At 47.9% G+C, this 26643-nt stretch overlaps 1 protein-coding gene across 1 annotated transcript in view; it reads left to right on the forward strand.

The window, feature by feature from the left end:
* The window catches only part of LOC135526049 (uncharacterized), a 39871-nt gene that overhangs the window by 673 nt on the left and 12555 nt on the right, over positions 1 to 26643 (forward strand). Inside the window, exons 2-7 of the mRNA XM_064954088.1 lie at positions 1007 to 1116; positions 7675 to 7807; positions 8619 to 8712; positions 9952 to 10053; positions 10383 to 10431; positions 10536 to 10704. Coding sequence (XP_064810160.1) covers positions 1020 to 1116; positions 7675 to 7807; positions 8619 to 8712; positions 9952 to 10053; positions 10383 to 10431; positions 10536 to 10704 — 644 coding nt within the window. The 5' untranslated portion in view covers positions 1007 to 1019. The remainder of the gene's footprint in view (positions 1 to 1006; positions 1117 to 7674; positions 7808 to 8618; positions 8713 to 9951; positions 10054 to 10382; positions 10432 to 10535; positions 10705 to 26643) is intronic.

Consider the following 26643-nt stretch of genomic DNA (forward strand, 5'->3'; position numbering starts at 1 on the left):
CTGCAGTGTGTGGTTTATAGTGAAGGATATACAGTGCAGTGTGTGGTTTATAGTGAAGGATATATAATGCAGTCTGGTTTATAGTGAAGGATATACAATGCAGTCTGGTTTATAGTGAAGGATATATACTGCAGTGTGGTTTATAGTGAAGGATATACAATGCAGTGTGGTTTATAGTGAAGGATATATCATGCAGTGTGGTTTATTGTGAAGGATATATAATGCAGTGTGGGGTTTATAGTGAAGGATATACTGCAGTGTAGTTTATAGTGAAGGATATACACTGCAGTGTGTAGTTTATTGTGAAGGATATATAATGCAGTGTAGTTTATAGTGAAGGATATATAATGCAGTGTGGGGTTTATAGTGAAGGATATACAGTGCAGTGTGGGGTTTATAGTGAAGGATATATAATGCAGTGTGGAGTTTATAGTGAAGGATATATAATGCAGTGTGGTTTATAGTGAAGGATATACAGTGCAGTGTGTGGTTTATAGTGAAGGATATACAATGCAGTGTGGTTTATAGTGAAGGATATATAATGCAGTGTGGTTTATAGTGAAGGATATATAATGCAGTGTGGTTTATAGTGAAGGATATATAATGCAGTCTGGTTTATAGTGAAGGATATATAATGCAGTGTGGGGTTTATAGTGAAGGATATATAATGCAGTGTGTGGTTTATAGTGAAGGATATATATATATATATATATATTATTTTTTTTAAAATTTTACCTTTATTTAACCAGGCAAGTCAGTTAAGAACAAATTCTTATTTTCAATGACGGCCTGGGAACAGGATATAGGATATATACTGCAATGTGGTTTATAGTGAAGGATATATAATTCAGTGTGGGGTTTATAGTGAAGGATATATAATGCAGTGTAGTTTATAGTGAAGGATATATAATGTAGTGTGGGGTTTATAGTGAAGGATATATAATGCAGTGTGGTTTATAGTGAAGGATATACAGTGCAGTGTGGTTTATATAAATATATTTTGCAGGTTGTTTGGAGACATGAATCCAGAAGACGTGGTTATCATTCTCAGTGATGATGACGATGATGTGTCCATCAACGACTCGGTCTACATCGTCGAAGACATCCAGAACGACGGTAAGACGTCAGCCAAAACAGTTTGTAGGAAGATAAAAGGGAAAGAACAGGGAAGTGAAAGGAGAGAACTCAAGATAACCACGTCAGCACTTCCTGAAATCCAGAGTGTCAACCTCTGTGAACTTTAGTCCAGTGCTTTCTATATCTATATCATCTATATCATCGATACCATCTATATCTATATCATCTATATCATCGATAACATATATCTATATCATCTATATCTATATAATCTATATCATCGATACCATCTATATCTATATCATCGATACCATTTATATCTATATCATCTATATCTATATAATCTATATCATCGATACCATCTATATCTATATCATCGATACCATCTATATCTATATCATCTATATCTATATCAGCTATATCTATATCATCGATACCATCTATATCATCGATACCATCTATATCTATATCATATCTATATCATCTATATCATCGATACATCTATATCTATATCATCTATATCATCTATATCATATATCTATATCATCGATAGCATATATATCTATATCATCAAGCGATATCATCGATACCATATATATCTATATCACTATCTATATCATCGATACCATCTATATCTATATCATCGATACCGTCTATATCTATATCATCTATATCTATATCACCTACATCTATATAATCAATGCCATATATATCTATATCATCTATACCATATATCTATATCATCTATACCATCTATATCTATATCACCTACATCTATATAATCAATGCCATATAACTATATCATCTATAACATATATCTATATCATCTATACCATCTATATCTATATCACCTACATCTATATCATCTATACTATCTATATCATCTATACCATATATATCTATATCACCTACATCTATATCATCTATACCATATATATCTATATGGTCCGTTCAATACAGCCACAGCAGGGATGACGGGCTTCATTCCCAATTCGTAGAAAATACATTCTCCTTTCATCACTAACAGGCCGATTGACTTGAGTCTCTTTCAACTTCCGAGTGCCTATCTAATATAACAATACAACTAAATCATTTGAATGAATATAGTATACCCAGTAGATCAGTCTAAACCTCTGTGGTCTCTGTATCCCCTGTGGTCTCTGTATCCCCTGTGGTCTCTGTATCCCCTGTGTATATAGTATACCCAGTAGATCAGTCTAAACCCCTGTGGTCTCTGTATCCCCTGTGTATATAGTATACCCAGTAGATCAGTCTAAACCTCTGTGGTCTCTGTATCCCCTGTGGTCTCTGTATCCCCTGTGTATATAGTATACCCAGTAGATCAGTCTAAACCCCTGTGGTCTCTGTATCCCCTGTGGTCTCTGTATCCCCTGTGTATATAGTATACCCAGTAGATCAGTCTAAACCCCTGTGGTCTCTGTATCCCCTGTGTATATAGTATACCCAGTAGATCAGTCTAAACCCCTGTGGTCTCTGTGTCCCCTGTGTATATAGTATACCCAGTAGATCAGTCTAAACCCCTGTGGTCTCTGTGTCCCCTGTGTATATAGTATACCCAGTAGATCAGTCTAAACCCCTGTGGTCTCTGTATCCCCTGTGGTCTCTGTATCCCCTGTGGTCTCTGTATCCCCTGTGTATATAGTATACCCAGTAGATCAGTCTAAACCCCTGTGGTCTCTGTATCCCCTGTGGTCTCTGTATCCCCTGTGTATATAGTATACCCAGTAGATCAGTCTAAACCCCTGTGGTCTCTGTATCCCCTGTGTATATAGTATACCCAGTAGATCAGTCTAAACCCCTGTGGTCTCTGTATCCCCTGTGTAAATAGTATACCCAGTAGATCAGTCTAAACCTCTGTGGTCTCTGTATCCCCTGTGGTCTCTGTATCCCCTGTGTATATAGTATACCCAGTAGATCAGTCTAAACCCCTGTGGTCTCTGTATCCCCTGTGGTCTCTGTATCCCCTGTGGTCTCTGTATCCCCTGTGTATATAGTATACCCAGTAGATCAGTCTAAACCCCTGTGGTCTCTGTGTCCCCTGTGGTCTCTGTGTCCCCTGTGGTCTCTGTATCCCCTGTGGTCTCTGTGTCCCCTGTGTATATAGTATACCCAGTAGATCAGTCTAAACCCCTGTGGTCTCTGTATCCCCTGTGGTCTCTATCCCCTGTGTATATAGTATACCCAGTAGATCAGTCTAAACCCCTGTGGTCTCTGTGTCCCCTGTGTATATAGTATACCCAGTAGATCAGTCTAAACCCCTGTGGTCTCTGTATCCCCTGTGGTCTCTATCCCCTGTGTATATAGTATACCCAGTAGATTAGTCTAAACCCCTGTGGTCTCTGTATCCCCTGTGGTCTCTATCCCCTGTGTATATAGTATACCCAGTAGATTAGTCTAAACCCCTGTTGTCTCTGTATCCCCTGTGGTCTCTGTGTCCCCTGTGTATATAGTATACCCAGTAGATCAGTCTAAACCCCTGTGGTCTCTGTATCCCCTGTGTATATAGTATACCCAGTAGATCAGTCTAAACCCCTGTGGTCTCTGTATCCCCTGTGGTCTCTGTATCCCCTGTGTATATAGTATACCCAGTAGATCAGTCTAAACCCCTGTGGTCTCTGTATCCCCTGTGGTCTCTGTATCCCCTGTGTATATAGTATACCCAGTAGATCAGTCTAAACCCCTGTGGTCTCTGTATCCCCTGTGGTCTCTGTATCCCCTGTGTATATAGTATACCCAGTAGATCAGTCTAAACCTCTGTGGTCTCTGTATCCCCTGTGGTCTCTGTATCCCCTGTGGTCTCTGTGTCCCCTGTGTATATAGTATACCCAGTAGATCAGTCTAAACCCCTGTGGTCTCTGTATCCCCTGTGTATATAGTATACCCAGTAGATCAGTCTAAACCCCTGTGGTCTCTGTATCCCCTGTGTATATAGTATACCCAGTAGATTAGTCTAAACCCCTGTGGTCTCTGTATCCCCTGTGGTCTCTGTATCCCCTGTGTATATAGTATACCCAGTAGATCAGTCTAAACCCCTGTGGTCTCTGTATCCCCTGTGGTCTCTGTATCCCCTGTGGTCTCTGTATCCCCTGTGGTCTCTGTATCCCCTGTCGTCTCTGTATCCCCTGTGTATATAGTATACCCAGTAGATCAGTCTAAACCCCTGTGGTCTCTGTATCCCCTGTGTATATAGTATACCCAGTAGATCAGTCTAAACCCCTGTGGTCTCTGTGTCCCCTGTGTATATAGTATACCCAGTAGATCAGTCTAAACCCCTGTGGTCTCTGTATCCCCTGTGGTCTCTGTATCCCCTGTGGTCTCTGTATCCCCTGTGTATATAGTATACCCAGTAGATCAGTCTAAACCCCTGTGGTCTCTGTATCCCCTGTGTATATAGTATACCCAGTAGATCAGTCTAAACCCCTGTGGTCTCTGTATCCCCTGTGGTCTCTATCCCCTGTGTATATAGTATACCCAGTAGATCAGTCTAAACCCCTGTGGTCTCTGTATCCCCTGTGGTCTCTGTATCCCCTGTGGTCTCCGTATCCCCTGTGGTCTCTGTATCCCCTGTGTATATATTATACCCAGTAGATCAGTCTAAACCCCTGTGGTCTCTGTATCCCCTGTGGTCTCTGTATCCCCTGTGTATATAGTATACCCAGTAGATCAGTCTAAACCCCTGTGGTCTCTGTATCCCCTGTGGTCTCTGTATCCCCTGTGTATATAGTATACCCAGTAGATCAGTCTAAACCCCTGTGGTCTCTGTATCCCCTGTGGTCTCTGTATCCCCTGTGTATATAGTATACCCAGTAGATCAGTCTAAACCCCTGTGGTCTCTGTATCCCCTGTGTATATAGTATACCCAGTAGATCAGTCTAAACCCCTGTGGTCTCTGTATCCCCTGTGGTCTCTGTATCCCCTGTGTATATAGTATACCCAGTAGATCAGTCTAAACCCCTGTGGTCTCTGTATCCCCTGTGTATATAGTATACCCAGTAGATCAGTCTAAACCCCTGTGGTCTCTGTATCCCCTGTGTATATAGTATACCCAGTAGATCAGTCTAAACCCCTGTGGTCTCTGTATCCCCTGTGTATATAGTATACCCAGTAGATCAGTCTAAACCCCTGTGGTCTCTGTATCCCCTGTGGTCTCTGTGTCCCCTGTGTATATAGTATACCCAGTAGATCAGTCTAAACCCCTGTGGTCTCTGTATCCCCTGTGTATATAGTATACCCAGTAGATCAGTCTAAACCCCTGTGGTCTCTGTGTCCCCTGTGTATATAGTATACCCAGTAGATCAGTCTAAACCCCTGTGGTCTCTGTATCCCCTGTGGTCTCTGTATCCCCTGTGGTCTCTGTATCCCCTGTGTATATAGTATACCCAGTAGATCAGTCTAAACCCCTGTGGTCTCTGTATCCCCTGTGTATATAGTATACCCAGTAGATCAGTCTAAACCCCTGTGGTCTCTGTATCCCCTGTGGTCTCTATCCCCTGTGTATATAGTATACCCAGTAGATCAGTCTAAACCCCTGTGGTCTCTGTATCCCCTGTGGTCTCTGTATCCCCTGTGGTCTCCGTATCCCCTGTGGTCTCTGTATCCCCTGTGTATATATTATACCCAGTAGATCAGTCTAAACCCCTGTGGTCTCTGTATCCCCTGTGGTCTCTGTATCCCCTGTGTATATAGTATACCCAGTAGATCAGTCTAAACCCCTGTGGTCTCTGTATCCCCTGTGGTCTCTGTATCCCCTGTGTATATAGTATACCCAGTAGATCAGTCTAAACCCCTGTGGTCTCTGTATCCCCTGTGGTCTCTGTATCCCCTGTGTATATAGTATACCCAGTAGATCAGTCTAAACCCCTGTGGTCTCTGTATCCCCTGTGTATATAGTATACCCAGTAGATCAGTCTAAACCCCTGTGGTCTCTGTATCCCCTGTGGTCTCTGTATCCCCTGTGTATATAGTATACCCAGTAGATCAGTCTAAACCCCTGTGGTCTCTGTATCCCCTGTGTATATAGTATACCCAGTAGATCAGTCTAAACCCCTGTGGTCTCTGTATCCCCTGTGTATATAGTATACCCAGTAGATCAGTCTAAACCCCTGTGGTCTCTGTATCCCCTGTGTATATAGTATACCCAGTAGATCAGTCTAAACCCCTGTGGTCTCTGTATCCCCTGTGGTCTCTGTGTCCCCTGTGTATATAGTATACCCAGTAGATCAGTCTAAACCCCTGTGGTCTCTGTATCCCCTGTGTATATAGTATACCCAGTAGATCAGTCTAAACCCATGTGGTCTCTGTATCCCCTGTGGTCTCTGTATCCCCTGTGTATATAGTATACCCAGTAGATCAGTCTAAACCCCTGTGGTCTCTGTATCCCCTGTGGTCTCTGTATCCCCTGTGTATATACTATACCCAGTAGATCAGTCTAAACCCCTGTGGTCTCTGTATCCCCTGTGTATATAGTATACCCAGTAGATCAGTCTAAACCTCTGTGGTCTCTGTATCCCCTGTGGTCTCTGTATCCCCTATGGTCTCTGTATCCCCTGTGGTCTCTGTATCCCCTGTGTAAATAGTATACCCAGTAGATCAGTCTAAACCTCTGTGGTCTCTGTATCCCCTGTGGTGTCTGTATCCCCTGTGTATATAGTATACCCAGTAGATCAGTCTAAACCCCTGTGGTCTCTGTATCCCCTGTGTATATAGTATACCCAGTAGATCAGTCTAAACCCCTGTGGTCTCTGTATCCCCTGTGGTCTCTGTATCCCCTGTGGTCTCTGTATCCCCTGTGGTCTCTGTATCCCCTGTGTATATAGTATACCCAGTAGATCAGTCTAAACCCCTGTGGTCTCTGTATCCCCTGTGGTCTCTGTATCCCCTGTGTATATAGTATACCCAGTAGATCAGTCTAAACCCCTGTGGTCTCTGTATCCCCTGTGTATATAGTATACCCAGTAGATCAGTCTAAACCCCTGTGGTCTCTGTATCCCCTGTAGTCTCTGTATCCCCTGTGTATATCGTATACCCAGTAGATCAGTCTAAACCCCTGTGGTCTCTGTATCCCCTGTGTATATCGTATACCCAGTAGATCAGTCTAAACCCCTGTGGTCTCTGTATCCCCTGTGTATATAGTATACCCAGTAGATCAGTCTAAACCCCTGTGGTCTCTGTATCCCCTGTGGTCTCTGTATCCCCTGTGTATATAGTATACCCAGTAGATCAGTCTAAACCCCTGTGGTCTCTGTATCCCCTGTGGTCTCTGTATCCCCTGTGTATATAGTATACCCAGTAGATTAGTCTAAACCCCTGTGGTCTCTGTATCCCCTGTGGTCTCTGTATCCCCTGTGTATATAGTATACCCAGTAGATCAGTCTAAACCCCTGTGGTCTCTGTATCCCCTGTGGTCTCTGTATCCCCTGTGTATATAGTATACCCAGTAGATCAGTCTAAACCCCTGTGGTCTCTGTATCCCCTGTGGTCTCTGTATCCCCTGTGTATATAGTATACCCAGTAGATCAGTCTAAACCCCTGTGGTCTCTGTATCCCCTGTGGTCTCTGTATCCCCTGTGTATATAGTATACCCAGTAGATCAGTCTAACTGCAGCAGGTCACATGATCCTGAAGGAGAAGAGGACCTGGTCGTTACCTTCTGTCAGAGAGGAGAGGTGCTGCCTCACGCACGCTACGACTGTACCGCACACACCTTCACGTGAGTCACGCGCACACCTTCACGTGGGAGACACACACACACACCTTCACGTGAGAGACACACACATCTTCACGTGAGAGACACACACACCTTCACGTGAGAGACACACACCTTCACGTGAGAGACACACACACCTTCACATGGGAGACACACAACTTCACGTGGGAGACACACACACACACACACCTTCACGTGGGAGACACACACCTTCACGTGGGAAACACACACACACCTTCACGTGGGAGACACACACACCTTCACGTGGGAGACACACACACCTTCACGTGGGAGACACACACACACACACACACACCTTCACGTGGGAGACACACACACACACACACCTTCACGTGGGAGACACACACACACACACACCTTCACGTGGGAGACACACACACACACACACACACACACACACACCTTCACGTGGGAGACACACACCTTCACGTGGGAGACACACACACACACACACACCTTCACGTGGGAGACACACACACACACCTTCACGTGGGAGACACACACACACACACCTTCACGTGGGAGACACAAACGCACACCTTCACGTGGGAGACAAACACACACCTTCACGTGGGAGACAAACACACACCTTCACGTGATAGAGACACACACACACACACACCTTCACGTGAGAGACACACACACACACCTTCACGTGATAGAGACACACACACACACACACCTTCACGTGAGAGAGACACACACACACCTTCACGTGAGAGACACACACGCCTTCACGTGAGAGAGACACACTTCTCTGTTTTCTAACATCAGTCTGTCTCCTCTCCTCCAGACCAACAGACAGTGATGTAGGAGGACCAATAGAATCCAACCAGCTCTTCTGTCACCAGTGCTTCTGTTACGTCTGTGACAAGGTCGCCTCGGAGGTGAGCTGTGTGAGGGAGACGTGAAGGTAAACTCTGTCGAGCTGTGTGAGGGAGACGTGAAGGTAAACTCTGTCGAGCTGTGTGAGGGAGACGTGAAGGTAAACTCTGTCGAGCTGTGTGAGGGAGACGTGAAGGTAAACTCTGTCGAGCTGTGTGAGGGAGACGTGAAGGTAAACTCTGTCGAGCTGTGTGAGGGAGACGTGAAGGTAAACTCTGTCGAGCTGTGTGAGGGAGACGTGAAGGTAAACTCTGTCGAGCTGTGTGAGGGAGACGTGAAGGTAAACTCTGTCGAGCTGTGTGAGGGAGACGTGAAGGTAAACTCTGTCGAGCTGTGTGAGGGAGACGTGAAGGTAAACTCTGTCGAGCTGTGTGAGGGAGACGTGAAGGTAAACTCTGTCGAGCTGTGTGAGGGAGACGTGAAGGTAAACTCTGTAGAGCTGTCTCAGAGAGATGTGAAGGTAAACTCTGTCGAGCTGTCTCAGAGAGACGTGAAGGTAAACTCTGTCGAGCTGTGTGAGGGAGACGTGAAGGTAAACTCTGTCGAGCTGTGTGAGGGAGACGTGAAGGTAAACTCTGTCGAGCTGTCTCAGAGAGATGTGAAGGTAAACTCTGTCGAGCTGTCTCAGAGAGATGTGAAGGTAAACTCTGTAGAGCTGTCTCAGAGAGATGTGAAGGTAAACTCTGTCGAGCTGTCTCAGAGAGACGTGAAGGTAAACTCTGTAGAGCTGTCAGAGAGACGTGAAGGTAAACTCTGTCGAGCTGTGTGAGGGAGACCTGAAGGTAAACTCTGTCGAGCTGTGTGAGGGAGACCTGAAGGTAAACTCTGTCGAGCTGTCAGAGAGATGTGAAGGTAAACTCTGTAGAGCTGTCTCAGAGAGATGTGAAGGTAAACTCTGTAGAGCTGTCAGAGAGATGTGAAGGTAAACTCTGTAGAGCTGTCTCAGAGAGACGTGAAGGTAAACTCTGTCGAGCTGTCAGAGAGATGTGAAGGTAAACTCTGTAGAGCTGTCTCAGAGATGTGAAGGTAAACTCTGTCGAGCTGTGTGAGGGAGACGTGAAGGTAAACTCTGTCGAGCTGTGGTGTTGATTACAGTCGGCTGACTGAGAGCTTTTCTTTTCTGTGTGTGTGTGTGTGTGTGTGTGTGTGTGTGTGTGTGTGTGTGTGTGTGTGTGTGTGTGTGTGTGTGTGTGTGTGTGTGTGTGTGTGCGTGTGTGTGTGTGTGTGTGTGTGCGCTGCAGTGTTCTGTGTGGATTGTGTCAGGAGTGTGCCACTGCAACGCCCATAAGAGGAGTGTGTTCTGGAGCAACAAGAGGGACAAGGTGGTTCTGGGATACCTTCAGGTCAGTTTAACCTTTAGGTCAGTTTAACCTTCAGGTCAGTTTAACCTTTAACCTTCAGGTCAGTTTAACCTTCAGGTCAGTTTAACCTTTAACATTCAGGTCAGTTTAACCTTTAACCTTCAGGTCAGTTTAACCTTTAACCTTCAGGTCAGTTTAACCTTCAGGTCAGTTTAACCTTTAACCTTCAGGTCAGTTTAACCTTCAGGTCAGTTTAACCTTTAACCTTCAGGTCAGTTTAACCTTTAACCTGCCTGCCTGCCTGTCTGCCTGCCTGTCTGTCTGTGTGTGTCTCTGTCTGTCTGTCTAAATTCTCATTAAACTTTCTGCAGATGTTTAACTTCAACCTGCTGGAGATCGACAGCGACCTCCGACTGGCAGGTACACAGAGACCAAGACACACACACACACACACACACACACACACACACACACACTGTCCATCCATTACTACACAGACACACGTCTGTGTTCTGTGTGTGTAGAGTCCTTACTGCTGCAGTTGGAGGAGGAGTTGTCCAAGGAGTACGCCTCCTTCCAGATGGGCGTGGCTGTGAGGGGATTGGCTGTCCATTGTGCCTGTCACTGCCACACAGCCAATCGTTTGGAATGCGGGAACTGCCAATCAAATCACCTGCTGCTACTGGTCTACGAGTAAGACTCCCTTGTTCCATCGTTAATATCTTGTTACTATGGGGACTGTTACCATGTTGGACTGGGGAGTATTACCATGTTGGACTGGGGAGTATTACCATGTTGGACTGGGGAGTGTTACCATGTTGGACTGGGGAGTATTACCATGTTGGACTGGGGAGTATTACCATGTTGGACTGGGGACTGGGGAGTATTACCATGTTGGACTGGGGAGTGTTACCATGTTGGACTGGGGAGTATTACCATGTTGGACTGGGGAGTATTACCATGTTGGACTGGGGAGTGTTACCATGTTGGACTGGGGAGTGTTACCATGTTGGACTGGGGAGTGTTACCATGTTGGACTGGGGAGTGTTACCATGTTGGACTGGGGAGTGTTACCATGTTGGACTGGGGAGTATTACCATGTTGGACTGGGGAGTGTTACCATGTTGGACTGGGGAGTATTACCATGTTGGACTGGGGAGTGTTACCATGTTGGACTGGGGAGTGTTACCATGTTGGACTGGGGACTGGGGAGTATTACCATGTTGGACTGGGGAGTATTATCATGTTGGACTGGGGAGTGTTATCATGTTGGACTGGGGAGTATTACCATGTTGGACTGGGGAGTATTACCATGTTGGACTGGGGAGTATTATCATGTTGGACTGGGGAGTATTACCATGTTGGACTGGGGAGTATTACCATGTTGGACTGGGGAGTGTTACCATGTTGGACTGGGGAGTATTAGCATGTTGGACTGGGGAGTGTTACCATGTTGGACTGGGGAGTATTACCATGTTGGACTGGGGAGTGTTACCATGTTGGACTGGGGAGTATTACCATGTTGGACTGGGGAGTATTACCATGTTGGACTGGGGACTGGGGAGTATTACCATGTTGGACTGGGGAGTATTACCATGTTGGACTGGGGACTGGGGAGTATTACCATGTTGGACTGGGGAGTGTTACCATGTTGGACTGGGGAGTATTACCATGTTGGACTGGGGAGTGTTACCATGTTGGACTGGGGAGTATTATCATGTTGGACTGGGGAGTGTTACCATGTTGGACTGGGGAGTATTACCATGTTGGACTGGGGACTGGGGAGTATTACCATGTTGGACTGGGGAGTGTTACCATGTTGGACTGGGGAGTGTTACCATGTTGGACTGGGTAGTGTTACCATGTTGGACTGGGGAGTATTACCATGTTGGACTGGGGAGTGTTACCATGTTGGACTGGGGACTGGGGAGTATTACCATGTTGGACTGGGGATTGTTATCATGTTGGACTGGGGACTGGGGAGTATTACCATGTTGGACTGGGGAGTATTACCACGTTGGACTGGGGAGTATTACCATGTTGGACTGGGGAGTATTATCATGTTGGACTGGGGACTGGGGAGTATTACCATGTTGGACTGGGGAGTATTACCATGTTGGACTGGGGACTGGGGAGTATTACCATGTTGGACTGGGGAGTATTACCATGTTGGACTGGGGAGTATTATCATGTTGGACTGGGGACTGGGGAGTATTACCATGTTGGACTGGGGAGTATTACCATGTTGGACTGGGGAGTATTATCATGTTGGACTGGGGACTGGGGAGTATTACCATGTTGGACTGGGGAGTATTACCATGTTGGACTGGGGAGTATTACCATGTTGGACTGGGGAGTGTTATCATGTTGGACTGGGGAGTATTACCATGTTGGACTGGGGAGTGTTACCATGTTGGACTGGGGAGTATTACCATGTTGGACTGGGGAGTGTTACCATGTTGGACTGGGGAGTATTACCATGTTGGACTGGGGAGTGTTACCATGTTGGACTGGGGAGTGTTACCATGTTGGACTGGGGACTGGGGAGTATTACCATGTTGGACTGGGGAGTATTATCATGTTGGACTGGGGAGTGTTATCATGTTGGACTGGGGAGTATTACCATGTTGGACTGGGGAGTATTACCATGTTGGACTGGGGAGTATTATCATGTTGGACTGGGGAGTATTACCATGTTGGACTGGGGAGTATTACCATGTTGGACTGGGGAGTGTTACCATGTTGGACTGGGGAGTATTAGCATGTTGGACTGGGGAGTGTTACCATGTTGGACTGGGGAGTATTACCATGTTGGACTGGGGAGTGTTACCATGTTGGACTGGGGAGTATTACCATGTTGGACTGGGGAGTATTACCATGTTGGACTGGGGACTGGGGAGTATTACCATGTTGGACTGGGGAGTATTACCATGTTGGACTGGGGAGTATTACCATGTTGGACTGGGGAGTATTACCATGTTGGACTGGGGACTGGGGAGTATTACCATGTTGGACTGGGGAGTGTTACCATGTTGGACTGGGGAGTATTACCATGTTGGACTGGGGAGTGTTACCATGTTGGACTGGGGAGTATTATCATGTTGGACTGGGGAGTGTTACCATGTTGGACTGGGGAGTATTACCATGTTGGACTGGGGACTGGGGAGTATTACCATGTTGGACTGGGGAGTGTTACCATGTTGGACTGGGGAGTGTTACCATGTTGGACTGGGTAGTGTTACCATGTTGGACTGGGGAGTATTACCATGTTGGACTGGGGAGTGTTACCATGTTGGACTGGGGACTGGGGAGTATTACCATGTTGGACTGGGGATTGTTATCATGTTGGACTGGGGACTGGGGAGTATTACCATGTTGGACTGGGGAGTATTACCACGTTGGACTGGGGAGTATTACCACGTTGGACTGGGGAGTATTATCATGTTGGACTGGGGACTGGGGAGTATTACCATGTTGGACTGGGGAGTATTACCATGTTGGACTGGGGACTGGGGAGTATTACCATGTTGGACTGGGGAGTATTACCATGTTGGACTGGGGAGTATTATCATGTTGGACTGGGGACTGGGGAGTATTACCATGTTGGACTGGGGAGTATTACCATGTTGGACTGGGGAGTATTATCATGTTGGACTGGGGAGTATTACCATGTTGGACTGGGGAGTATTACCATGTTGGACTGGGGAGTATTACCATGTTGGACTGGGGAGTGTTATCATGTTGGACTGGGGAGTGTTACCATGTTGGACTGGGGAGTATTACCATGTTGGACTGGGGAGTGTTATCATGTTGGACTGGGGAGTGTTACCATGTTGGACTGGGGAGTGTTATCATGTTGGACTGGGGAGTGTTATCATGTTGGACTGGGGAGTGTTATCATGTTGGACTGGGGAGTGTTATCATGTTGGACTGGGGAGTGTTACCATGTTGGACTGGGGAGTGTTATCATGTTGGACTGGGGAGTGTTATCATGTTGGACTGGGGAGTGTTACCATGTTGGACTGGGGAGTGTTACCATGTTGGACTGGGGACTGGGGAGTATTACCATGTTGGACTGGGGAGTGTTACCATGTTGGACTGGGGAGTATTACCATGTTGGACTGGGGAGTATTACCATGTTGGACTGGGGAGTATTATCATGTTGGACTGGGGAGTATTACCATGTTGGACTGGGGAGTGTTACCATGTTGGACTGGGGAGTATTACCATGTTGGACTGGGGAGTGTTACCATGTTGGACTGGGGACTGGGGAGTATTACCATGTTGGACTGGGGAGTGTTACCATGTTGGACTGGGGAGTGTTACCATGTTGGACTGGGGACTGGGGAGTATTACCATGTTGGACTGGGGAGTGTTACCATGTTGGACTGGGGAGTGTTACCATGTTGGACTGGGGAGTATTACCATGTTGGACTGGGGAGTGTTATCATGTTGGACTGGGGAGTATTACCATGTTGGACTGGGGAGTATTACCATGTTGGACTGGGGAGTATTACCATGTTGGACTGGGGAGTATTACCATGTTGGACTGGGGAGTGTTACCATGTTGGACTGGGGAGTGTTACCATGTTGGACTGGGGAGTATTACCATGTTGGACTGGGGACTGGGGAGTATTACCATGTTGGACTGGGGAGTATTACCATGTTGGACTGGGGACTGGGGAGTATTACCATGTTGGACTGGGGACTGGGGAGTATTACCATGTTGGACTGGGGAGTGTTACCATGTTGGACTGGGGAGTATTACCATGTTGGACTGGGGAGTATTACCATGTTGGACTGGGGAGTATTACCATGTTGGACTGGGGACTGGGGAGTATTACCATGTTGGACTGGGGAGTGTTATCATGTTGGACTGGGGAGTGTTACCATGTTGGACTGGGGAGTGTTACCATGTTGGACTGGGGAGTATTACCATGTTGGACTGGGGAGTATTACCATGTTGGACTGGGGAGTATTACCATGTTGGACTGGGGACTGGGGAGTATTACCATGTTGGACTGGGGAGTGTTATCATGTTGGACTGGGGAGTATTACCATGTTGGACTGGGGAGTATTACCATGTTGGACTGGGGAGTATTACCATGTTGGACTGGGGACTGGGGAGTATTACCATGTTGGACTGGGGAGTATTACCATGTTGGACTGGGGAGTATTACCATGTTGGACTGGGGAGTATTACCATGTTGGACTGGGGAGTATTACCATGTTGGACTGGGGAGTATTACCATGTTGGACTGGGGAGTGTTACCATGTTGGACTGGGGAGTGTTACCATGTTGGACTGGGGAGTATTACCATGTTGGACTGGGGAGTATTACCATGTTGGACTGGGGACTGGGGAGTATTACCATGTTGGACTGGGGAGTATTACCATGTTGGACTGGGGAGTATTACCATGTTGGACTGGGGAGTGTTATCATGTTGGACTGGGGAGTGTTACCATGTTGGACTGGGGAGTATTACCATGTTGGACTGGGGAGTGTTATCATGTTGGACTGGGGAGTGTTACCATGTTGGACTGGGGAGTGTTATCATGTTGGACTGGGGAGTGTTATCATGTTGGACTGGGGAGTGTTATCATGTTGGACTGGGGAGTGTTATCATGTTGGACTGGGGAGTGTTACCATGTTGGACTGGGGAGTGTTACCATGTTGGACTGGGGACTGGGGAGTATTACCATGTTGGACTGGGGAGTGTTACCATGTTGGACTGGGGAGTATTACCATGTTGGACTGGGGAGTATTACCATGTTGGACTGGGGAGTATTATCATGTTGGACTGGGGAGTATTACCATGTTGGACTGGGGAGTGTTACCATGTTGGACTGGGGAGTATTACCATGTTGGACTGGGGAGTGTTACCATGTTGGACTGGGGACTGGGGAGTATTACCATGTTGGACTGGGGAGTGTTACCATGTTGGACTGGGGAGTGTTACCATGTTGGACTGGGGACTGGGGAGTATTACCATGTTGGACTGGGGAGTGTTACCATGTTGGACTGGGGAGTGTTACCATGTTGGACTGGGGAGTGTTACCATGTTGGACTGGGGAGTATTACCATGTTGGACTGGGGAGTATTACCATGTTGGACTGGGGAGTGTTATCATGTTGGACTGGGGAGTATTACCATGTTGGACTGGGGAGTATTACCATGTTGGACTGGGGAGTATTACCATGTTGGACTGGGGAGTATTACCATGTTGGACTGGGGAGTGTTACCATGTTGGACTGGGGAGTGTTACCATGTTGGACTGGGGAGTATTACCATGTTGGACTGGGGACTGGGGAGTATTACCATGTTGGACTGGGGAGTATTACCATGTTGGACTGGGGACTGGGGAGTATTACCATGTTGGACTGGGGACTGGGGAGTATTACCATGTTGGACTGGGGAGTGTTACCATGTTGGACTGGGGAGTATTACCATGTTGGACTGGGGAGTATTACCATGTTGGACTGGGGAGTATTACCATGTTGGACTGGGGAGTGTTATCATGTTGGACTGGGGAGTGTTACCATGTTGGACTGGGGAGTGTTACCATGTTGGACTGGGGAGTATTACCATGTTGGACTGGGGAGTATTACCATGTTGGACTGGGGAGTATTACCATGTTGGACTGGGGACTGGGGAGTATTACCATGTTGGACTGGGGAGTGTTATCATGTTGGACTGGGGAGTATTACCATGTTGGACTGGGGAGTATTACCATGTTGGACTGGGGAGTATTACCATGTTGGACTGGGGACTGGGGAGTATTACCATGTTGGACTGGGGAGTATTACCATGTTGGACTGGGGAGTATTACCATGTTGGACTGGGGAGTATTACCATGTTGGACTGGGGAGTATTACCATGTTGGACTGGGGACTGGGGAGTATTACCATGTTGGACTGGGGAGTATTACCATGTTGGACTGGGGAGTATTACCATGTTGGACTGGGGAGTATTACCATGTTGGACTGGGGACTGGGGAGTATTACCATGATGGACTGGGGAGTATTACCATGTTGGACTGGGGAGTATTACCATGTTGGACTGGGGACTGGGGAGTATTACCATGTTGGACTGGGGAGTATTACCATGTTGGACTGGGGAGTATTACCATGTTGGACTGGGGAGTATTACCATGTTGGACTGGGGAGTATTACCATGTTGGACTGGGGACTGGGGAGTATTACCATGTTGGACTGGGAAGTATTACCATGTTGGACTGGGGACTGGGGAGTATTACCATGTTGGACTGGGGAGTGTTACCATGTTGGACTGGGGAGTGTTACCATGTTGGACTGGGGAGTGTTACCATGTTGGACTGGGGAGTATTACCATGTTGGACTGGGGAGTATTACCATGTTGGACTGGGGACTGGGGAGTATTACCATGTTGGACTGGGGAGTGTTACCATGTTGGACTGGGGAGTGTTACCATGTTGGACTGGGGAGTGTTACCATGTTGGACTGGGGAGTATTACCATGTTGGACTGGGGAGTATTACCATGTTGGACTGGGGAGTATTACCATGTTGGACTGGGGAGTATTACCATGTTGGACTGGGGAGTATTACCATGTTGGACTGGGGAGTGTTACCATGTTGGACTGGGGAGTATTACCATGTTGGACTGGGGACTGGGGAGTATTACCATGTTGGACTGGGGAGTGTTACCATGTTGGACTGGGGAGTATTACCATGTTGGACTGGGGAGTATTACCATGTTGGACTGGGGAGTATTACCATGTTGGACTGGGGACTGGGGAGTATTACCATGTTGGACTGGGGAGTGTTATCATGTTGGACTGGGGAGTATTACCATGTTGGACTGGGGAGTGTTACCATGTTGGACTGGGGAGTATTACCATGTTGGACTGGGGAGTATTACCATGTTGGACTGGGGAGTATTACCATGTTGGACTGGGGACTGGGGAGTATTACCATGTTGGACTGGGGAGTGTTATCATGTTGGACTGGGGAGTATTACCATGTTGGACTGGGGAGTGTTACCATGTTGGACTGGGGAGTATTACCATGTTGGACTGGGGAGTATTACCATGTTGGACTGGGGAGTGTTACCATGTTGGACTGGGGAGTATTACCATGTTGGACTGGGGACTGGGGAGTGTTACCATGTTGGACTGGGGAGTGTTACCATGTTGGACTGGGGACTGGGGAGTATTACCATGTTGGACTGGGGAGTATTATCATGTTGGACTGGGGAGTGTTATCATGTTGGACTGGGGAGTATTACCATGTTGGACTGGGAAGTATTACCATGTTGGACTGGGGACTGGGGAGTATTACCATGTTGGACTGGGGAGTGTTACCATGTTGGACTGGGGAGTGTTACCATGTTGGACTGGGGAGTATTACCATGTTGGACTGGGGACTGGGGAGTATTACCATGTTGGACTGGGGAGTGTTACCATGTTGGACTGGGGAGTGTTACCATGTTGGACTGGGGAGTGTTACCATGTTGGACTGGGGAGTGTTACCATGTTGGACTGGGGAGTATTACCATGTTGGACTGGGGAGTATTACCATGTTGGACTGGGGAGTATTACCATGTTGGACTGGGGAGTATTACCATGTTGGACTGGGGAGTGTTACCATGTTGGACTGGGGAGTGTTACCATGTTGGACTGGGGAGTATTACCATGTTGGACTGGGGACTGGGGAGTATTACCATGTTGGACTGGGGAGTATTACCATGTTGGACTGGGGACTGGGGAGTATTACCATGTTGGACTGGGGAGTATTACCATGTTGGACTGGGGAGTATTACCATGTTGGACTGGGGAGTATTACCATGTTGGACTGGGGAGTGTTATTATGTTGGACTGGGGAGTATTACCATGTTGGACTGGGGAGTGTTACCATGTTGGACTGGGGAGTATTACCATGTTGGACTGGGGAGTATTACCATGTTGGACTGGGGACTGGGGAGTATTACCATGTTGGACTGGGGAGTGTTATCATGTTGGACTGGGGAGTATTACCATGTTGGACTGGGGAGTGTTACCATGTTGGACTGGGGAGTATTACCATGTTGGACTGGGGAGTATTACCATGTTGGACTGGGGAGTGTTACCATGTTGGACTGGGGAGTGTTACCATGTTGGACTGGGGAGTATTACCATGTTGGACTGGGGAGTGTTACCATGTTGGACTGGGGAGTGTTACCATGTTGGACTGGGGAGTGTTACCATGTTGGACTGGGGACTGGGGAGTATTACCATGTTGGACTGGGGAGTATTATCATGTTGGACTGGGGAGTGTTATCATGTTGGACTGGGGAGTATTACCATGTTGGACTGGGGAGTATTATCATGTTGGACTGGGGAGTGTTACCATGTTGGACTGGGGAGTGTTACCATGTTGGACTGGGGAGTGTTACCATGTTGGACTGGGGAGTGTTACCATGTTGGACTGGGGAGTGTTACCATGTTGGACTGGGGAGTGTTACCATGTTGGACTGGGGAGTGTTACCATGTTGGACTGCGGAGTGTTACCATGTTGGACTGGGGAGTGTTACCATGTTGGACTGGGGAGTGTTACCATGTTGGACTGGGGAGTATTACCATGTTGGACTGGGGAGTATTACCATGTTGGACTGGGGACTGGGGAGTATTACCATGTTGGACTGGGGAGTGTTACCATGTTGGACTGGGGAGTATTACCATGTTGGACTGGGGAGTATTACCATGTTGGACTGGGGAGTGTTATCATGTTGGACTGGGGAGTGTTACCATGTTGGACTGGGGAGTGTTACCATGTTGGACTGGGGACTGGGGAGTATTACCATGTTGGACTGGGGAGTGTTACCATGTTGGACTGGGGAGTATTACCATGTTGGACTGGGGACTGGGGAGTATTACCATGTTGGACTGGGGAGTGTTACCATGTTGGACTGGGGAGTATTACCATGTTGGACTGGGGAGTATTACCATGTTGGACTGGGGAGTATTACCATGTTGGACTGGGGACTGGGGAGTATTACCATGTTGGACTGGGGAGTGTTATCATGTTGGACTGGGGAGTATTACCATGTTGGACTGGGGAGTGTTACCATGTTGGACTGGGGAGTATTACCATGTTGGACTGGGGAGTATTACCATGTTGGACTGGGGAGTATTACCATGTTGGACTGGGGACTGGGGAGTATTACCATGTTGGACTGGGGAGTGTTATCATGTTGGACTGGGGAGTATTACCATGTTGGACTGGGGAGTGTTACCATGTTGGACTGGGGAGTATTACCATGTTGGACTGGGGAGTATTACCATGTTGGACTGGGGAGTATTACCATGTTGGACTGGGGAGTATTACCATGTTGGACTGGGGAGTGTTACCATGTTGGACTGGGGAGTATTACCATGTTGGACTGGGGACTGGGGAGTGTTACCATGTTGGACTGGGGAGTGTTACCATGTTGGACTGGGGACTGGGGAGTATTACCATGTTGGACTGGGGAGTATTATCATGTTGGACTGGGGAGTGTTATCATGTTGGACTGGGGAGTATTACCATGTTGGACTGGGAAGTATTACCATGTTGGACTGGGGACTGGGGAGTATTACCATGTTGGACTGGGGAGTGTTACCATGTTGGACTGGGGAGTGTTACCATGTTGGACTGGGGAGTATTACCATGTTGGACTGGGGACTGGGGAGTATTACCATGTTGGACTGGGGAGTGTTACCATGTTGGACTGGGGAGTGTTACCATGTTGGACTGGGGAGTGTTACCATGTTGGACTGGGGAGTATTACCATGTTGGACTGGGGACTGGGGAGTATTACCATGTTGGACTGGGGAGTGTTATCATGTTGGACTGGGGAGTATTACCATGTTGGACTGGGGAGTGTTACCATGTTGGACTGGGGAGTATTACCATGTTGGACTGGGGAGTATTACCATGTTGGACTGGGGAGTATTACCATGTTGGACTGGGGAGTATTACCATGTTGGACTGGGGAGTGTTACCATGTTGGACTGGGGAGTATTACCATGTTGGACTGGGGACTGGGGAGTGTTACCATGTTGGACTGGGGAGTGTTACCATGTTGGACTGGGGACTGGGGAGTATTACCATGTTGGACTGGGGAGTATTATCATGTTGGACTGGGGAGTGTTATCATGTTGGACTGGGGAGAATTACCATGTTGGACTGGGAAGTATTACCATGTTGGACTGGGGACTGGGGAGTATTACCATGTTGGACTGGGGAGTGTTACCATGTTGGACTGGGGAGTGTTACCATGTTGGACTGGGGAGTATTACCATGTTGGACTGGGGACTGGGGAGTATTACCATGTTGGACTGGGGAGTGTTACCATGTTGGACTGGGGAGTGTTACCATGTTGGACTGGGGAGTGTTACCATGTTGGACTGGGGAGTATTACCATGTTGGACTGGGGAGTATTACCATGTTGGACTGGGGAGTATTACCATGTTGGACTGGGGAGTGTTACCATGTTGGACTGGGGAGTGTTACCATGTTGGACTGGGGAGTATTACCATGTTGGACTGGGGACTGGGGAGTATTACCATGTTGGACTGGGGACTGGGGAGTATTACCATGTTGGACTGGGGAGTGTTACCATGTTGGACTGGGGAGTGTTACCATGTTGGACTGGGGAGTATTACCATGTTGGACTGGGGAGTATTACCATGTTGGACTGGGGAGTATTACCATGTTGGACTGGGGACTGGGGAGTATTACCATGTTGGACTGGGGAGTGTTATTATGTTGGACTGGGGAGTATTACCATGTTGGACTGGGGAGTGTTACCATGTTGGACTGGGGAGTATTACCATGTTGGACTGGGGAGTATTACCATGTTGGACTGGGGACTGGGGAGTATTACCATGTTGGACTGGGGAGTGTTATCATGTTGGACTGGGGAGTATTACCATGTTGGACTGGGGAGTGTTACCATGTTGGACTGGGGAGTATTACCATGTTGGACTGGGGAGTATTACCATGTTGGACTGGGGAGTATTACCATGTTGGACTGGGGAGTGTTACCATGTTGGACTGGGGAGTGTTACCATGTTGGACTGGGGAGTATTACCATGTTGGACTGGGGAGTGTTACCATGTTGGACTGGGGAGTGTTACCATGTTGGACTGGGGACTGGGGAGTATTACCATGTTGGACTGGGGAGTATTATCATGTTGGACTGGGGAGTGTTATCATGTTGGACTGGGGAGTATTACCATGTTGGACTGGGGAGTATTATCATGTTGGACTGGGGAGTATTACCATGTTGGACTTGGGAGTGTTACCATGTTGGACTGGGGAGTGTTACCATGTTGGACTGGGGAGTGTTACCATGTTGGACTGGGGAGTGTTACCATGTTGGACTGGGGAGTGTTACCATGTTGGACTGGGGAGTGTTACCATGTTGGACTGCGGAGTGTTACCATGTTGGACTGGGGAGTGTTACCATGTTGGACTGGGGAGTGTTACCATGTTGGACTGGGGAGTATTACCATGTTGGACTGGGGAGTATTACCATGTTGGACTGGGGACTGGGGAGTATTACCATGTTGGACTGGGGAGTGTTACCATGTTGGACTGGGGAGTATTACCATGTTGGACTGGGGAGTGTTACCATGTTGGACTGGGGAGTATTATCATGTTGGACTGGGGAGTGTTACCATGTTGGACTGGGGAGTATTACCATGTTGGACTGGGGACTGGGGAGTATTACCATGTTGGACTGGGGAGTGTTACCATGTTGGACTGGGGAGTATTACCATGTTGGACTGGGGACTGGGGAGTATTACCATGTTGGACTGGGGAGTGTTATCATGTTGGACTGGGGAGTATTACCATGTTGGACTGGGGAGTGTTACCATGTTGGACTGGGGAGTATTACCATGTTGGACTGGGGAGTATTACCATGTTGGACTGGGGAGTATTACCATGTTGGACTGGGGAGTGTTACCATGTTGGACTGGGGAGTGTTACCATGTTGGACTGGGGAGTATTACCATGTTGGACTGGGGAGTATTACCATGTTGGACTGGGGAGTGTTACCATGTTGGACTGGGGAGTGTTACCATGTTGGACTGGGGACTGGGGAGTATTACCATGTTGGACTGGGGAGTATTATCATGTTGGACTGGGGAGTGTTATCATGTTGGACTGGGGAGTATTACCATGTTGGACTGGGGAGTATTATCATGTTGGACTGGGGAGTATTACCATGTTGGACTGGGGAGTGTTACCATGTTGGACTGGGGAGTGTTACCATGTTGGACTGGGGAGTGTTACCATGTTGGACTGGGGAGTGTTACCATTTTGGACTGGGGAGTGTTACCATGTTGGACTGGGGAGTGTTACCATGTTGGACTGGGGAGTGTTACCATGTTGGACTGGGGAGTGTTACCATGTTGGACTGGGGAGTGTTACCATGTTGGACTGGGGAGTGTTACCATGTTGGACTGGGGAGTGTTACCATGTTGGACTGGGGAGTGTTACCATGTTGGACTGGGGAGTATTACCATGTTGGACTGGGGACTGGGGAGTATTACCATGTTGGACTGGGGAGTGTTACCATGTTGGACTGGGGAGTATTATCATGTTGGACTGGGGAGTGTTACCATGTTGGACTGGGGAGTGTTACCATGTTGGACTGGGGAGTATTACCATGTTGGACTGGGGACTGGGGAGTATTACCATGTTGGACTGGGGAGTGTTACCATGTTGGACTGGGGAGTGTTACCATGTTGGACTGGGTAGTGTTACCATGTTGGACTGGGGAGTATTACCATTTTGGACTGGGGACTGGGAGTATTACCATGTTGGACTGGGGAGTATTACCATGTTGGACTGGGGACTGGGGAGTATTACCATGTTGGACTGGGGAGTATTACCATGTTGGACTGGGGAGTATTATCATGTTGGACTGGGGACTGGGGAGTATTACCATGTTGGACTGGGGACTGGGGAGTATTACCATGTTGGACTGGGGAGTATTACCATGTTGGACTGGGGAGTATTATCATGTTGGACTGGGGACTGGGGAGTATTACCATGTTGGACTGGGGAGTATTACCATGTTGGACTGGGGAGTATTACCATGTTGGACTGGGGAGTGTTATCATGTTGGACTGGGGAGTGTTATCATGTTGGACTGGGGAGTATTACCATGTTGGACTGGGGAGTATTACCATGTTGGACTGGGGAGTGTTTTCATGTTGGACTGGGGAGTGTTACCATGTTGGACTGGGGAGTGTTATCATGTTGGACTGGGGAGTGTTATCATGTTGGACTGGGGAGTGTTACCATGTTGGACTGGGGAGTGTTATCATGTTGGACTAGGGAGTGTTATCATGTTGGACTGGGGAGTATTACCATGTTGGACTGGGGACTGGGGAGTATTACCATGTTGGACTGGGGAGTATTACCATGTTGGACTGGGGAGTATTATCATGTTGGACTGGGGACTGGGGAGTATTACCATGTTGGACTGGGGAGTATTACCATGTTGGACTGGGGAGTATTACCATGTTGGACTGGGGAGTGTTATCATGTTGGACTGGGGAGTGTTATCATGTTGGACTGGGGAGTATTACCATGTTGGACTGGGGAGTATTACCATGTTGGACTGGGGAGTGTTATCATGTTGGACTGGGGAGTGTTACCATGTTGGACTGGGGAGTGTTATCATGTTGGACTGGGGAGTGTTATCATGTTGGACTGGGGAGTGTTACCATGTTGGACTGGGGAGTGTTATCATGTTGGACTGGGGAGTGTTATCATGTTGGACTGGGGAGTGTTATCATGTTGGACTGGGGAGTGTTATCATGTTGGACTGGGGAGTGTTACCATGTTGGACTGGGGAGTGTTACCATGTTGGACTGGGGACTGGGGAGTATTACCATGTTGGACTGGGGAGTGTTACCATGTTGGACTGGGGAGTGTTACCATGTTGGACTGGGGACTGGGGAGTATTACCATGTTGGACTGGGGAGTGTTACCATGTTGGACTGGGGAGTGTTACCATGTTGGACTGGGGACTGGGGAGTATTACATGTTGGACATGTTGGACTGGGGAGTGTTACCATGTTGGACTGGGGAGTGTTATCATGTTGGACTGGGGAGTATTACCATGTTGGACTGGGGAGTATTACCATGTTGGACTGGGGAGTGTTACCATGTTGGACTGGGGAGTGTTATCATGTGGACTGGGGGACTGGGGAGTGTTACCATGTTGGACTGGGGAGTATTACCATGTTGGACTGGGGAGTATTACCATGTTGGACTGGGGAGTATTACCATGTTGGACTGGGGAGTGTTACCATGTTGGACTGGGGAGTGTTACCATGTTGGACTGGGGAGTGTTACCATGTTGGACTGGGGAGTGTTACCATGTTGGGGACTGGGGAGTATTACCATGTTGGACTGGGGAGTGGGGAGTTACCATGTTGGACTGGGGAGTATTACCATGTTGGATGTTGGACTGGGGAGTATTACCATGTTGGACTGGGGAGTGTTACCATGTTGGACTGGGGAGTATTACCATGTTGGACTGGGGAGTATTACCATGTTGGACTGGGGAGTATTACCATGTTGGACTGGGGACTGGGGAGTATTACCATGTTGGACTGGGGAGTGTTATCATGTTGGACTGGGGAGTATTACCATGTTGGACTGGGGAGTGTTACCATGTTGGACTGGGGAGTATTACCATGTTGGACTGGGGAGTATTACCATGTTGGACTGGGGAGTATTACCATGTTGGACTGGGGACTGGGGAGTATTACCATGTTGGACTGGGGAGTGTTATCATGTTGGACTGGGGAGTATTACCATGTTGGACTGGGGAGTATTACCATGTTGGACTGGGGAGTATTACCATGTTGGACTGGGGACTGGGGAGTATTACCATGTTGGACTGGGGAGTATTACCATGTTGGACTGGGGAGTATTACCATGTTGGACTGGGGAGTATTACCATGTTGGACTGGGGAGTATTACCATGTTGGACTGGGGAGTATTACCATGTTGGACTGGGGAGTGTTACCATGTTGGACTGGGGAGTGTTACCATGTTGGACTGGGGAGTATTACCATGTTGGACTGGGGAGTATTACCATGTTGGACTGGGGAGTATTACCATGTTGGACTGGGGAGTATTACCATGTTGGACTGGGGAGTTTTACCATGTTGGACTGGGGAGTATTACCATGTTGGACTGGGGAGTATTACCATGTTGGACTGGGGAGTATTACCATGTTGGACTGGGGACTGGGGAGTATTACCATGATGGACTGGGGAGTATTACCATGATGGACTGGGGAGTATTACCATGTTGGACTGGGGAGTATTACCATGTTGGACTGGGGACTGGGGAGTATTACCATGTTGGACTGGGGAGTATTACCATGATGGACTGGGGAGTATTACCATGTTGGACTGGGGAGTATTACCATGTTGGACTGGGGAGTATTACCATGTTGGACTGGGGACTGGGGAGTATTACCATGTTGGACTGGGAAGTATTACCATGTTGGACTGGGGACTGGGGAGTATTACCATGTTGGACTGGGGAGTGTTACCATGTTGGACTGGGGAGTGTTACCATGTTGGACTGGGGAGTATTAC

Source organism: Oncorhynchus masou, chromosome 5, assembly GCF_036934945.1.
Source record: "Oncorhynchus masou masou isolate Uvic2021 chromosome 5, UVic_Omas_1.1, whole genome shotgun sequence".
NCBI classification, from domain to species: domain Eukaryota; kingdom Metazoa; phylum Chordata; class Actinopteri; order Salmoniformes; family Salmonidae; genus Oncorhynchus; species Oncorhynchus masou.